Raw genomic sequence first — 15035 nt, forward strand, 5'->3', positions numbered from 1 at the left:
TATGAAATGTGTGGAAAGGAAGTGGTGAGGATTCACAATATACAAAAGTCAAAATGCCAAATATATACAAAGTGGAAAAGTAACAGCAAACCTGCTCCTGTTCATTGAAGATCATTGCCTACAACTTAAAAGCTAGAACCTGATAACCAAAAGCATCTGCTTATCATTCCAGGATAGTGACGGTGTTAAGGATAGGTAGTGGGGGTGCCAAGATAGTTAGGTTAGTTAGGGTGTTGTTATATACATGGGTTACATGGTTAGGGTTAGGGTGTTGTTATACTGTAGGTTACATTGCGACAAATAAGTGCAGGATGTTCGGCGCCAATCTTTGAGCTGTGTTCCCAGCCATGTGCACAGCAAATATCTATAAATAAAAATAGCTACATTCGTGCCATGAATTCTTCATCAGCATTCTCAGACCAGATTGTTCATCACTGTAAGGAGTCTGTACTGAGAGCCATGTGATTTGGGCGTGGACAGGCCGTGTTGTGAAGGCGGTGATCAGACGCCGCAGACCTGCGACATGGCGGAGCCCCAGCGGCGGGCGGCGGTGGTGCGCCGCTCCTCATGCGCTGACAGTGGCCCGCAGGCCAAGCGCCAGCGGTACACGTCGGACGCGACCATCGTGGTGCCCACTCAGGTGCGTACCTTGGCGGCGTCGCCAGCTGGCGCCGGCCGACGTCGGAGCTTGGCGGTCATGACGCGCCCGCCATTGAAATGCGCTCCAGACGTGGGCTTAAGTTCTGTTTTCTCCGCTACAGTTGCCGCAGAATGGCGTGGTGCAAGCGGAAAGCAGCATTCAACCTTATAATGAAACTGTTGACAATCATAAGCCACTGAGAGCAATAGCGAGCGTCCGTCCCTTGACAGTCGTCGACTGCCGGCCGAAATTGTGTACATTTGTGCGTGTGTGATACATGTGTGATATGCTGTGCGTTACGCGTTACGCAGCTGGCCGAGTTAACACGTACGACAGCGGCGCATGGCCAGTGCAGATGTGGGCCCCGGCGAGTGATGCGTCGAGGTTAACGCTTTACTCACCGCTCGTAGCGACCTGGAAAGATCCTGCAGGTGACGCTGAAGAACTTCATGTGCCACGAGCACCTCGAGATCAAGCTCAACGAGAGTGTCAACTTCATCACGGGCGAGAATGGCAGCGGCAAGAGTGCCGTGCTGACCGCCATCATGGTGGGCTTGGGCAGCCGGGCCAAAGGAACCGACCGGGGCTCCTCCCTCCCTGGTGAGACGGATTCCTCCATCCGGGGTGGGGTATTGGGCTGGCCAGCCTATTCTTCTCAGCTGGGGCTTCCGGGAGCTGGCCACTGGTGCAGCACAAAACAAGGTTGGGTCGGCTGGCAGTGGCGCTCTCGACTGGACATTTCTGCTAGCTTCAGTTAGCTCTCCCCTGATAGAAGAGTTGAGTGGGAGGGGCGGGGGTAGGAGCGGGGAGTCGATGTGACATCCCTAGCACTGGTTAAACGTTGTTAAATCAGCACATGGATGAGTGTCGAGGGACCGCATGCAACCCTTTGAATCGTGATTTTTCTGCGATTTGTTTGTGGAGATGTTGACACACAAAGAAACTGCTTTTCAATGATTCTTGACCTTCCAGTGGTCTCAAAATTTTATGAGTTTTTTCAACAAGTGTCATAATCAAACCCAGCACACAGAAGGGTCGGATAATGCCAAAAAGTAAATTTATAATAAAAATAGGGTAACCATCATGTACACCTACCTGAACCTTAATCAACCTGGACTCAAACTTTGTATTTTAAAACAACAACGAAAAACACCACTTTGATGTGCTCAACGGTCATGAATAAGTGCATTCTGGCGTTGCCCGTCCACTGGCAGTGGTCTCAAACAGTGAAGTATTTCTAACTGGTGAAAACGGCTTAATGAGGTGTATGTTGGGAACAATTTTCCGGGATCTAAAATTGTGGAGAAAAAACGCCACAAACTTGGACCGTGAGATCGGTCAGTCGGTGACCGGCTGGTGCCACAGTTGGTGACCGGCCCGTGTCACAGTCGGTGACCGGCCTGTGTCACATTCGGTGGCCGGTCTGTGCCACAGTCGGGACCGGCCGGTGCCACAGTCGGGACCAGCCAGTGCCACAATAGGTGACCGGTCGGTGTCACAGTCGGTGACCGGCCCGTGTCACAGTCGGTGACCGGTCCTGCTCCTCAGCGCTGATTCGGAACGGCCAGTCGTCGGCCGAGGTGACAGTGAAGCTGTGCAACACTGGTGAGCTGGCCTACAAGAAGGACCTGTACGGCGACGCCATTTTCGTGAAGAGAACCATCCGCAAAGACGGTTCCTCCTTCTCCATCAAGTCCGCTGCCGGTCAGTGGGGAAGCCGGCCGGAGAAACGGCTTCAGTCCTGGGGCTGCGACGTGGGGAGCAATGAGACAGTCTTTTATTGCAGTCGGTCCGTGTCGTTGGCGTATGACATGAGGTGAGTGCCGAGGCGTGGAGAGTCGCTCAGTTATGCAGGATAGTCTCTGAGTAGACTCAGTTACCGGGACAATGAGGCAGTCAGTGGTGCTAACAGCTCAGGGAGGAGTCATTCTGCATTGAATAATGGACCAGGAACTAACAGTGGGGGAGTCAGTTGGTGGGGCAACGTTAGAAGGGGAGAATCATTGGATGGGTCGCTTAGAGTCTTACTGAGACATTACGGAGTCCGGCAGGAAGGCGTCAGACGTTAGAGTTCCCATTGGGACATTTATGTAATCCGTCACTGAGGTGTAAGTCATAAGTCTTAGTGGGGGCATTTATGGAGTCAATCCCTGAGGCGTCGGGCATCATAGTTTCACTGGGCCATTAATGCAGCCTATCACTGAGACGCGAGTCATAAGCCCTGTTCCTGGTGGCCCTCACGCTACCCCCATTCCCAGCGAGGGAGTAGGCTCAGTCTCCAGCCCCTTAAGTCTTAGGATATGTTTTGCCGATCTTGAAAAGGCTAACAGAGTTTGATTTCTTGTGCTGGGATGCTCATGATTTCTGGAAAGAGGAAAAATTGAAGATAAGGGAAGTCACCAGAGGTGAAATATATGATGTTCTTGAGACGGCATGTTTGACGTTTTTCGGCGAATTTAACGTAACCAACACAGATCGTAAAATTATTTAAAAAAACAACATCTTACGACAAAATTTCAAAATTGAGAATTCCTGGGCATGCCCAGGAGATCCCAAACAAGGTAATACAAATTGTGAGGGGAGGGAGCATATAGGGAGTTTTTGATCGAGTGTATGCTTGACAAATGGGCTAGTCATTTGATATGTTGCCAGGAGAACAAGCACAAACCAAAGCTGAAGGCATAGGCGGAGCTAGAGTGGCTGTTGCGGGGGAGGAGAGGATATGTGAGGAGTAGATAAAGTTGCCCACCATAATGATGTCATGCGCTGTAGATAAAGCATGATACCCGTAAAGCATATGTGGACAGGTGCCATGGCCGTTTCCAGTTTTACTAGAGGTGGGAGTGTGTCACCGGGGGAAACGCGCAGTTGTAGCGGCTTCCCCTGGGCGACCTGTTGTTCTACCGCAGCGGCCTATGGTCTGGCCGCAGCATTCATGTACTATTTTAGCGTACGGTTCTCGCTGTGGTGTAGTTTTATGAGGCGTTGTGTAGTGCAGTGAAGTTAACGATGAAATGCAGCGTTCGGTACTAGGCCTTCACGTTTCATATGTTGCAGAGCCTCTAACCCCCCCCCCCCCTCGCCATCTCTGGCGCCATCTCTGTGTCTAAGTTTTTTTTGTGCTACGGCTGTGTGCGATTGTGCGCTTGTGTGCGAATATTTTCCTATGTTATCCATTCCTAACATCGTAGTGCTGGTGTATACTCCAGGCTAGGTGTCTTTGCACCCTCTTCCACAAAACCGGAACAAGTCTATGTATATGCATATATATATATATATATATATATATATATATATATATATATATATACACATATATATTGCATTGCAAGCACGATACCTGCTTGCTGCTATGCTAGTGTTGTTAAAGACCTTAGCATACGTGCTTTCGATAATTAGTTCTGTCTTTGCTCTAGCTTTGTTAATATGATGTTCTGTTCATCGAGATTAAAAGTTATTCGCTGACGTTTGTCATCTATTAAGGGTCTGACATTCAGAATTAATCACATATTTCATGTTCAAAGATACACACCAAGTGCGAGTAATGTATATGTAGTTACATGTTACAGTTAGAAATAACGATTAGGTACACCCAAGTCAAGTTCGGTCGCCACATTGTGCAGAGCGAATTAGGTGGCTAACTCTGGAAATCACCTGCCCCAAGCCCTCTAACAGCATTGTATGTGTATATATATATATATATATATATATATATATATATATATATATTTGCGTTGTAAAAATTATATTCATGGTTCAGCAGTGTTCTGCACCAGAAGTACCGGCCTTTGTAAACGCAATGCGGCGCGTATAATTCGAGGGGATTACCGTGTTGCCATGGTGGTCGAATTTCTGTGTGGTCCGTCACAACACCGGGCCCTGGAACACCCCTGTGCCTGAAATGATACCGAAATGTTCGTACAGTGCATCAGAAAGATACTTAGGAATAGCCTGGAAATTTTAACGACGTGGTAATGGTGTATACCAAGCCAACGATTTTGATTGAGCTAGGCGGGGTCATTCATTGAGTCATTGAGTTACAGAGGGTCATTCATTGAGTCAGTGAGTTACATAGGGTCATTCATTGAGTCGGGGGACAGCCTTATGTCGCGACTTTATGCATGATCAATTGCGTGCGTTATTTGCTCCGGGTTGAATAGTGCGAACAGCATTCAGGGTTTAAAGCTCCCCGGAGCAAGTGCGTATGCAGAAGTGCTGGATCTCTTACTTTCACGAACCACATTCAGCTGTGGGGAGGGGGGGGGGGAGGGCGGGCTTCTGGCATTGGTGAACTGGGGTTCTGTAAATTTGATGTTCGGTGCGCTTTGACCTTTGGTTTTACCGATATTTGAGTGGCATGTAGTGAGGAACCTAACGTTTTGTGGATTGTGGTATGGTTTTAACTATTGAAGACGTTTTTAGCTGAAATGTCACGTTTCGTGAAAGATGTTAAATGTTGATGTCTATGTGTTGATGCCTTTTCCCGTGCTCCAGGGAAGAAAATTGCTAGCAAGGGAAAGGATCTGGAAGGTATTCTGGATGCACTGAACATACAGACGGATAATCCCATCACGGTCCTCACGCAGGACACGTCCAAAACCTTCTTGTTCGTAAATGTAAGTATTGCTGCCGTTTCATTGGGTGGTCTATTGATGGATGACTTAACGTGCATTCATAGTTTGTATTATAACAGAACAATCTAGAGTTTAGACTACTGTGGACCGCATCTGTCTCCCAGGTAGGGTTTACTCTCTGGCGGAAGAATTATGTCCCAGTTCTTTTGTGCAGGGATTAGCGTTATTTTTCGGCGTTTCAATGTCATCGAATGTGCCTGGTCATGGCGGAGCAATTCTGTCACCCCCCAAACTTAAAACTATGTGCTTTGTAATTTAAAAATGGACACTTCATGCCTTCTTGCTTTTGTGTCAGTTGTTGGTGAAAGTTGTTGGTGGTGATCTGCGTCCATCAACTGATTGTATCATAAAGTAAGGAAGTGAATCGCTGAGGCTTCTGGGGGTGCCGGTAGTGTAGTGGTTAACGCGTCTGCGTTAACCACTGCGCGTCTTGGAAACTAGTCTGGGAAACCAGAGGTACGGGGTTCGATTCCCCACGGTGCCCGATCTTCCTTCCAGGGTGAGGGGCAGGCGACGCCATGTAACCGCAGCAGCTGAGTACGTCGTAAAGCCCCAATTACGCACACACACGCTGAGGCTTCTGGGCATCTGGATTGGTCTTGAGCCTTGGCCATGATCAAAGCTAATGTTGATCAAGGTCAGACGTATAGTGGGCCATGGTCAGAGCTTCTGTTGTCCATGGTCAGAGCCACTGTTGATCATGGTCAGAGCTACAGTTGACCATGATCAGATCTGCAGTTGGCCATGGTCAGAGCTACAGGTGACCATGGTCAGAGCTACCAGTGAGCATGGTTAGAACTAAAGGTGAACATAGTCAAAGCTGCTGTTGGCCATTGTCAGAGCTACAGTTGGCCATGATCAGAGCTGCTGTTGACCATGTTCAGATCTACAGGTGACCATGGTCATGGGTACAGTTGGCCATGGTCAGGGCGACAAATGACCATGGTCAGAGCTACAGTTGGTCATAGTCAGCTACAGGTGACCATGGTCAGAGCTGCAGGTGGCCATGGTCAGAGCTACAGTTGGTCATGGTCAGAGCTACAGATGACCATGGTCAGAGGTACAGATGACCATGGTCAGAGCTACAGCTGTCCATGGTCAGCTACAGATGACCATGGTCAGAGGTACAGTTGGCAATGGTCAAAGCTACAGATGGCCATGGTCAGAGCTACAAATGATCAATGGTCAGAGCTACAGTTGGCCATAGTCAGCTACAGGTGACCATGATTAGAGGTACAGGTGAATGTGGTCAGAGCTCCAGGTGAACATATACAGAGCTACAGTTGACCATGGTCAGAGCTAGCTACAGCTGACCATGATCAGATCTACAGTCGGTCATGGTCAGGCTATAGAACACCATCGTCAGAGCAGCAGCAGGCCGTGGCCGCAGCTACAGCTAACATGGCCAGAAGATTTTATGGTGATTTTTGAGAGGTGCGTAAGGTGCACACCTGGTTTCGCAGAGTCAGAGCAGCGCATTGGCCTAAAGTGACCCAGATCAACCTTTTTTGTTCGGAACATACCGCCCAGCGGAATTCTTGATGCTTAATCGAATTCAACATCGAAACAATTTCCTAGGTTCTTGGTCACCATGACCATGTATATGTCAAACAAGATCACTGACTTAAAATGAACACCAGACACTTTTTGCTTAGAACGGACTAGAACAGTGACTGTTGTCGCCTTGAATTGGAGAACCAGACGCCCCGAGCAGTCATGCTTTTCTAAAAGAACGTTATCTAGAACAATTTGCTGGTCGCTGACCGATGACCGACCGATGTATAGGAAAATAAGAATGGTCTTATCTTCAAAGTAGCATAAATGAGTTCAGAAAAACCTATAGATATAATTAAAGCGTGGACTGTCCTCATTACGCGCTCATAAAGCCAGCATTTCATTTAAATCAAAAACGTCATGGAGTGGAACACTTACGAGTGGAAAATTTTACACAGCAGGACATTGTAATATATAAGCACAAATTTAATGTTCTGCGTGACGTACAGATGGCTGCTTTATGTGTGTGTGTTGTGCGGAAAGTTTGTTACGAACATGGAAAACTTGGTTCAAGACATTGCAAACAAGTAGAACTTTTAGAACAGCAAAACAAGGAAACGTCTGTTGTTCTACTGCACAACGTTTGTGATTTAAATCGAATGTGCTCCATGTGTATGCTGAGGAAAACTTATGACTGAAATAATTATGCATATATATATATATATATATATATATATATATATATGTATATATACGTAAAATATGCCTTCAGTCGCCGCCCTGGACGCCGACTCCGGCCTTTATGGCGTGCGCAGCCTGTCGGAGCTTGTGGCCACCACTGATCCGGTGAAGTATGCCTTCAGTCGCCGCCCTGGACGCCGACTCCGGCCTTTATGGCGTACGCAGCCTGTCGGAGCTCGTGCCCACTACTGGTCCGGTGGATATGCCTTCAGTCGCCGCCCTGGGCGCTGACTCTGGCCCTGATCAAATCCGGTGTGTGTGTCGCAGGACCCGAGGAAGAAGTACCAGTTGTTCTTGCGCGCCACTCGACTGAAGCACATCATGGACGACTATGAAAGCATCGACCGGAATCTGCGGTCAGCCGAAGACAGCCTGGATACAAAAGAGAAGGTGCGACAATGCGTTTCTTCCAAACTACGCCAGTCCTTCACATGGCCATGCACTTTTGAAACAACCTTATGACCCAGACAGTTTGCGTACTACCCAGCTGGAATGGAAGCTGGTCGAGCTTTTTGGCGTTTTCTAAACAGCTTGGGCCTTCTTTAGCCTCGGTGGCTCGGCATTTTAGGAAGCGTTTTATTCTAAGATACGTAAGTAACCGGGGCAGCTGTCACCTGCGTGTTCGGTTCTCCACAAGCAGGCCGGGCGAGGTGCAGTCCCGGGCTCACGGATAGCGGACGACCACCGTTTGTATGTTCACCAATTTCAGGTCTTTGCGAGGGAGAAGGAGAGGGCTGAGGAGCTGAAGGATCAAGCGAATAGGGGCAAAGACAGGAAGAAAATTGAAGACCGTGTGCAGTTGCTGGGGAGCCATTTGTCATGGGCACAGGTGAGGCCTCGCTGGCGTGTTGGTAGCCCGTCACACGCGTATGGCACCGTGCGAGGCGTCAACGAGGTCTCTTCAGACTGTGAAATGCAACTCCCCGCATGGTGACGACCAGGGCCGAACTGTACTTTACGAATGCTATTTCTGATTCAACGGTCATGACAAACGTCCCTTTCTGTGTACGGACGCGAGAACTTCTAGATGCCGGCGGCTTCAGCTTGCGATGCATCATCAGACCCAACCCATGGAGACTGCTTCTTGGGAGCTAGCGCCGCCAAGAGTGGATGTTTTGCTATCAAGCACGCAAAAGCAGCGCGTTCTCGCGACGAAATTAAAAAAGAGCCTTAGAGCACATAGCCTCCTCTGACGGATGCCTGATGACGTTTGCGGATGCTTCTAAGACGGATGCATGTGTAGGATGCGCTTTTGTATGTGGCTTCACAACACGGTCACCCACGCTGCCTGCACACGCGTCGGTTTTCATTTCCGAGCTTGTAGCCATCACCAACGCTCTGCTTTATTGAAGTGGGCGATGGACGACACAACGCCCAGAGTCGCACACGTGCCACGTTTTAGTAGATTCGCATACTGTAAGGTCTGGTAAAGTGTTCCATTTGGTTTGCGCTGTAGATTTTGCAGTCACCTTGTCACCATGATGCCTTGACTGGCCATCAATACTATAATGTGACCTGTTCCATGCACCTGCTTGATTGGGGCCAACCGCCGAGCCTCAGCCCGCGGAGGGACCCCTCTACGGGGTATGTACCGGGCGTCCGGTCGGGGTCCCCCTCCACGGCGGTCCCGGCCCACTCGTGGCTGGCGCATGCGGCCTACCCCGGACAAGTGGGCGGTTGAGAGGAGTCCGGATAAAGCAAGACAGGGGATAAGAGGGTTGGATCGCTCAGCGCCATGGCTCGGCGCAGCTGATCGCTTGACGGCAGCCAGTAAACATCTCACTAGTTCTGCCTATCGGTATGCCACCAGCGGACGAACAATGGATAGACAAGCAATCGCTGATTGGTAGGTATAGCATCCATGGCAAGGCCCGACATACAAACAGTGCAGCTAAACCATAGGCGCACGCACGGCTCTCACACAATGTCCACCACACACAACACTCGTTGGCGCCACCTATCGGTGACCCACTCGTTGAGGTGTTGGCCTCGTGCCGCTACAGGTTAAACAAAGGATAGTAAGCGCCTGAAGTCAATCACAGCACGCATGCACGAGTATTACAAGTGCATCTGCGTGATGACAGCTCGGCACGGGGATTGATGAGCGCCTCACGCGGGTGGGAAGGTCCGTTTTTAAGCACATGGGGCTACCGCTGATCGTAGGTGTAGGGGGAACACGCCGATCGGCATTCAAGTCGTCGAGAAGATGCTTCCTTCGTTGCGAGCGCAGCGATGAATCCTGGAATCCCATTTGTGAGAGGACGCCAGTTGTGAGTAGCAGCATTGCACGCAATGCAGGAGTGCAAATCGAGGGCGATTGTGAAGGTTATATGTACATGTAACTTATTTAGCGCTACTTGGCGCTATCTGAGATGTCTCAGCAGTAAGCTTTTGGGTAAACTGAATTGTAGATCAGACTGGGACTGCGCGGAAGCGAAGCAGTGCGGCTGGGGTGGAATAGTCAGAAATACGACAGCGGTGGAAACAGCATAACTGACTTGATATTTTGGGCATGTAACTGAAGGTGGGTGTGATAACCAACCCAGAACCAAGCACAGAATGGCATTTTATCTTCACACGGGCTTATTTGCGCACCGTATTATAGCAGGTCGGGATTGCTTTGTCAACTATAGACTCCATTGTTACCATCCGCTCTGCATGGCCATAAAAGTTCTTTAATATTACGTGTGCCCGTTCCGCAATGCAGTAATGCAGAATGTTCGGGGAGCATGCCTTTGACAATCGAAGGGTGTGGTGATGTTTTCAAGGATGTTTTCAGCGCCGACTGCGCTGCAGGCCATGGAAAATGCCGCTCCTGAAGACGGTGTAACCGCAGACGGTGTACCGTCGGTGTACGGAGCCGGCGCAGCTGCAGCGGCCTGCCCGACCCCCTGTGTTCTGTAGTTATGTGGTAGACAAAAGATCGACTAGAAAATGGGGTGCGGCGTGCTGACGAGCCGTGTGGGCTGGCGGCCTGCGGCGTCACTCTCTGGCGGTCTGCGGTCTCGGTAGCGGTGTATGGTTCGGTGCTCTAGCGGCCGACGCTCAGCTGGTGTTTTTTATGCGTTCTCTCTCGGTGAATTACTAGTGATGGAGATGGTCGGGGCCTATTGAGTGAACATGTCATCGACTCCTGTGCATTTTTTGAATTTCTCAGGTGAAGGAGAAAGAGCAGGCGCTGCACAAGGAGAAGGAGAGCGTGGAAAAAATTACGTCACGTGTGAAAGAACTGGAAGAAAGCGTGAAGCGATACGAGGACAATAAGATGACTGCAGATAACAGACGGACGTAAGAACTCCCTCATTGCCTGCCGTTTAATCCTCTCCGGATTGCATCAGACACTGTCAACTGCGAGCCATTTTTGAGCGTCGAAAGCGTCGTTTGAAAACGTAATGTAAGGGAGTACATAGCATCTGCAATTCCTCAGTGTCCCGAGTCGCATGGGTCGAAAGGTCACCGTTGAATGAACAGCGACACCGCTGGAGCGGGCCACCGGCTGCCGGGCGCCGCTCGGGCCGCGGCTGACACGTGACGGTACCGTGCCGTGCCGCGCAGCCAGCTGGAGCAGCAGCTAAAGGAGGTCGAGCGCGAGCTGCGCCAGATCAAGCAGCATAAAGATGAGCGTCAGACACACGTGAAAGGGCTGTACCAGCGGCAGCGGGACGCGGCCGCCGCCGCTCAGGCTGCCCAGTCGAAGACCGCCAGTCTGCGCGAGGAGCTGGGTCAACTGATGGCCGAGGTCGATAGGCAGCGACACGGGTGAGCGCCGACCAGCACCGCCCCATGACGGCATTGGTGGACGCGTGCCTAGTTCAGGACAACGCCAATTCATAAAACAAGTGCTCACGCTCCTCGCTGCCACGTTCCTCTTCTGTGAGATGCTGCTCGTTGATAGTTGCCGTCTTGCTTGCAGGTTAGTACTGGCGTTGACCTTTTCAAGCCTAAACGAATGAAGCCTAACCTCTCGATTTGCCCTCTCCCGTCTTCCGCTCGAGAAACCAAACATGATATAGTTGACATGCCGTCCAGCGTCATCACCGTGCCTAGACGGCGAGTTCGTTGTGGACGTGCTGCGTGAGGCGGCGGAAGCTCGGCTTCTCGCCGCTGACATCAGACGGGGAGGACTCGGCCTCCCGCCGCTGACGTCAGACGGGAGGGCCCGGCTGCCCGCCGCTGACATCAGACGGGAGGGGCCTCCCGTCTGCCCGCCGCTGACGTCAGACAGGGAGGGCCCGGCTGCTCGCCGCTGACGTCAGGCGGGAGAGCCCGGCTGACCGTCACTCTTGGACTGAGCAGCTTCGGCGGCGCCGGCAGGGCGCAGCCCGACGATGTGGCAGAGGAGCGGCAGCGCCAGGAGACGGAGCAGCGCTGCCAGCAACAGCTGCAGCAGCTCCAGGCCTCCGAGAAGATGCAGCGGGAGCACCTGAAGCGTTTGGAAGATTCGCTTCGCCAGAAGAAAAGCGAGCTTGCAGAGTTGGAGGCCGATATGAAGACAAAATGCAGGAATATGGGTAGGCAGTCTAAATAGTCTGGTGATGGATGGCGGTGTAGTTACGGCAGGGGTGTAGTTCCGGGGGAGACATAGTTTGGAGGGATGTGGTTCCAGGAGCAGAGGGTGCCAGTTTAGCGAAAATCGGAAGAACGCCCAGAACGTGAGCGGGACCACGCAGCAACCTATCTTTCCATCTTATTCCAAGGAATGGCGAACCATTCCTTCAGGCAAGTCTATTTTGCATGTCTTCAGATGGGTTAATCGCAGCATTCTGCACAGATCGCTCTGTGCGGATGGGTTTGGGTGTGTTTGACGGCTGCGTTGCCAGTGACACGGCTTGTGCAGACAGTGGTAACGTATGTCAAGCCTAAGCCTGGTAGCGTTTGTCAAGCCTGAAGTCGGGGCTACCAGTTATCATCATGGAGGCGCCAGCTAAACCTCATTCACTCACCACACTGATTTGCATGGCTGTTACGGCGTGCGATTTCATTACGAAGTCCGCCATCCACGAGACTAACAGGCAGAGAGACTCACTGGTGCAGCGTTGGCGCAGCAGCTTTCACTTGGCGTCGTCGCCTAATTGCTGGATGGTGTGGGTGTTACCAGATATGGTCATGGGTGGCCTCGTTTGATCTGTCGTCAGCACATTTGTCAGCACCAGTCACGGTCCAGTATTTCCCCTACGTCACGTGTAACCGCAAAGTCGCGTGGTGTGTGACGTCACACGTCGGCTGACTGACTAGGATTTTTCGTCAGCCCGCCACTATAGAGAGAAAACGCTACCAGATTAAATGAATTGCTCTAACGAAGAAGTGTGAGTTTCGCGTAGCTCTTGAGCTTGCAAATATGCTAGGTGGGGGCACGTCCGTAATTTGGGAAAGATGCGACGTGTAGGATAGACAAGAAGGGAAGTGGACTGCCTGAGGCGAGTGTAGCCATTGAGAGGTGAATGGTGTGTCGAGTGGTTGCGTTGCCCAGCAAATTAACAGCGCTTGCGTATTCGTAAAAGATGGAGAACGGGAGCTATGCGCCTCGTGTCTCGAACATGGGCTTTGTCTGTGCAATTAGGAGCAGAAAAGCAATAGAACAATGGGCTCATGCCAGTATCAGCAGCAGTAAAGGATAGGCCTTTTCCACACGAAAGTCGAGTGAACACTTTAAGTGAGACGGGAGAAAGTTGAATTGAGATTGGAATGTAATGAAACGCTCAACTTACAGATGATATATGATATGTAGATGATAGATGGTAATACCCGGGCAGGAAGCCAAACTTCGGTACACCACTAGTGGGTAGTGTGCGTGTAGGTAGTACTCGGTACTGGTTATTGTGTCACTGTCGGCGGCAAGCCAGAGCCTTGTGTGTGGTTTATAGTTGTGAAAAGGTAAAGGAGAAGGGAAGGCCAGGTGATCCTACCCGTCAGCCCACACATCGCCCGCTCCGTCAGCGCGCATGACGCTACATCGAACGCGGCTGATGTCGCTAGATCCGTTCCTTTCTCCTGACGAAAGCGATCGCTGTGCCACGGTCTACTTTTTGTGGTGGCTTTGGCCAGAGTATTACGAAAAAAACTATCATTTTAAATGAACGTTGTTCACAGGGGATTGCAGGTACACCATTGTGTAGCTCGCCCGGTTCAGTTTCCTTCAGCTTGGTACAGTGTGTATGGTATTGTAGTCCTGTTCCGAGAGGAGGCCATGGGCTGGTTTCCCGGTCGGCTGGCCGGAGTAGTGGAGTCACGCAGCTGCGCATCTGGCAGGCCAGAGCCGTGGAGTCTGGGTACTGTGGATGGTCACCATCCCTGTCTGTCTGTATGTCTCTCTATTTCTCTTTCCCTCTCTTCCGCTCCCGCTCCCGCTCCCGCTCCCGCTCCCGCTCCCGCTCCCACTCCCACTCCCACTCCCACTCCCACTCCCACTCCTACTCCCACTCCCACTCCCACTCCCGCTCTTGCTCTTGCTCTTTCTATTGCTCTCGCTCTCCGGTTCCTTCAGCGGCTTCTTGTCGACACCACATTTGGCTGTCTTTGCCACATTTCGTAAAAGTAGGAGTGAACCTCTCCTCTTGTCAATGAGCTTTAAAAGCTACGTTTTGACGAACAAATATTTCCATCGTTGGCGGTTGGACATTTTTATGGTATTCTCCACCCGTAGGGTTCCTAAACCAGAAAGACACCTTATGTTATGTGACGTGCATTTGAAAAATGCAGCTGCGGCGTTTGAGTAGGCACGCGTTTTTCGCTTCGACATAGTGCTCGATGGAATTAAGCATGTATCCGACCCTTTCGAAACTTTCTTTCGTTTAATTTCTTCCAGAGAAGGTCCGAAGTGGGCAGGATGCTGCTGTAAGTTGCAGAACGGCGAAGTCGTTTTGTTATGCTACGAGGAACGATATCCAAATACACCAGTGAAACTAGGCCACTGGTAGCTGCTTTCATTTATGGAGGCCAGTGATTAAGTGCCTACGAAAGAACTAGTTACATGTGTTCGGGCAGCACTGGTCCTGTGACGATGACCACAGCAGGGCAGCACTGGTCCTGTGACGATGACCACAGCAGGGTAACACTGGTCCCGTGACGATGACTACAGCAGGGCAACACTGGTCCCGTGACGAGCACAACAGCAGGGCAACGCTGGTCCCGTGACGATGACCACAGCAGGGCAACGCTGGTCCCGTGACGATGACCACAGCAGGGCAACACTGGTCCCGTGACGGTGACTACAGCAGGGCAACATTGGTCCCGTGACGATAATTACAGCAGGGCAACGCTGGTCCCGTGACGATGACCACAGCAGGGCAACGCTTGTCCCGTGACGATGACTACAGCAGGGCAACGCTGGTCCCGTGACGATGACCACAGCAGGGCAGCACTGGTCCTGTGACGATGATCACAGCAGGGCAACACTGGTCCCGTGACGGTGACTACAGCAGGGCAACATTGGTCCCGTGACGATAATTACAGCAGGGCAACGCTGGTCCCGTGACGATGACCACAGCAGGGCAGCACTGGTCCTGTGACGATGACCACAGCAGGGC

General features: G+C 51.2%; 1 protein-coding gene across 1 annotated transcript in view; it reads left to right on the forward strand.

Moving 5' to 3' along the window:
• The first annotated feature begins 484 nt into the window (after positions 1-484).
• LOC119104001 (structural maintenance of chromosomes protein 6) overlaps positions 485-15035 on the forward strand; it is a 34128-nt gene continuing 19577 nt past the window's right edge. Inside the window, exons 1-9 of the mRNA XM_037227715.1 lie at positions 485-640; positions 1051-1240; positions 2189-2344; positions 5135-5256; positions 7777-7899; positions 8219-8338; positions 10667-10797; positions 11065-11268; positions 11824-12020. Coding sequence (XP_037083610.1) covers positions 524-640; positions 1051-1240; positions 2189-2344; positions 5135-5256; positions 7777-7899; positions 8219-8338; positions 10667-10797; positions 11065-11268; positions 11824-12020 — 1360 coding nt within the window. The 5' untranslated portion in view covers positions 485-523. The remainder of the gene's footprint in view (positions 641-1050; positions 1241-2188; positions 2345-5134; positions 5257-7776; positions 7900-8218; positions 8339-10666; positions 10798-11064; positions 11269-11823; positions 12021-15035) is intronic.

Source organism: Pollicipes pollicipes, unplaced genomic scaffold, assembly GCF_011947565.3.
Source record: "Pollicipes pollicipes isolate AB1234 unplaced genomic scaffold, Ppol_2.1 Scaffold_5724;HRSCAF=6776_pilon_pilon_pilon, whole genome shotgun sequence".
NCBI lineage: Eukaryota > Metazoa > Arthropoda > Thecostraca > Pollicipedomorpha > Pollicipedidae > Pollicipes > Pollicipes pollicipes.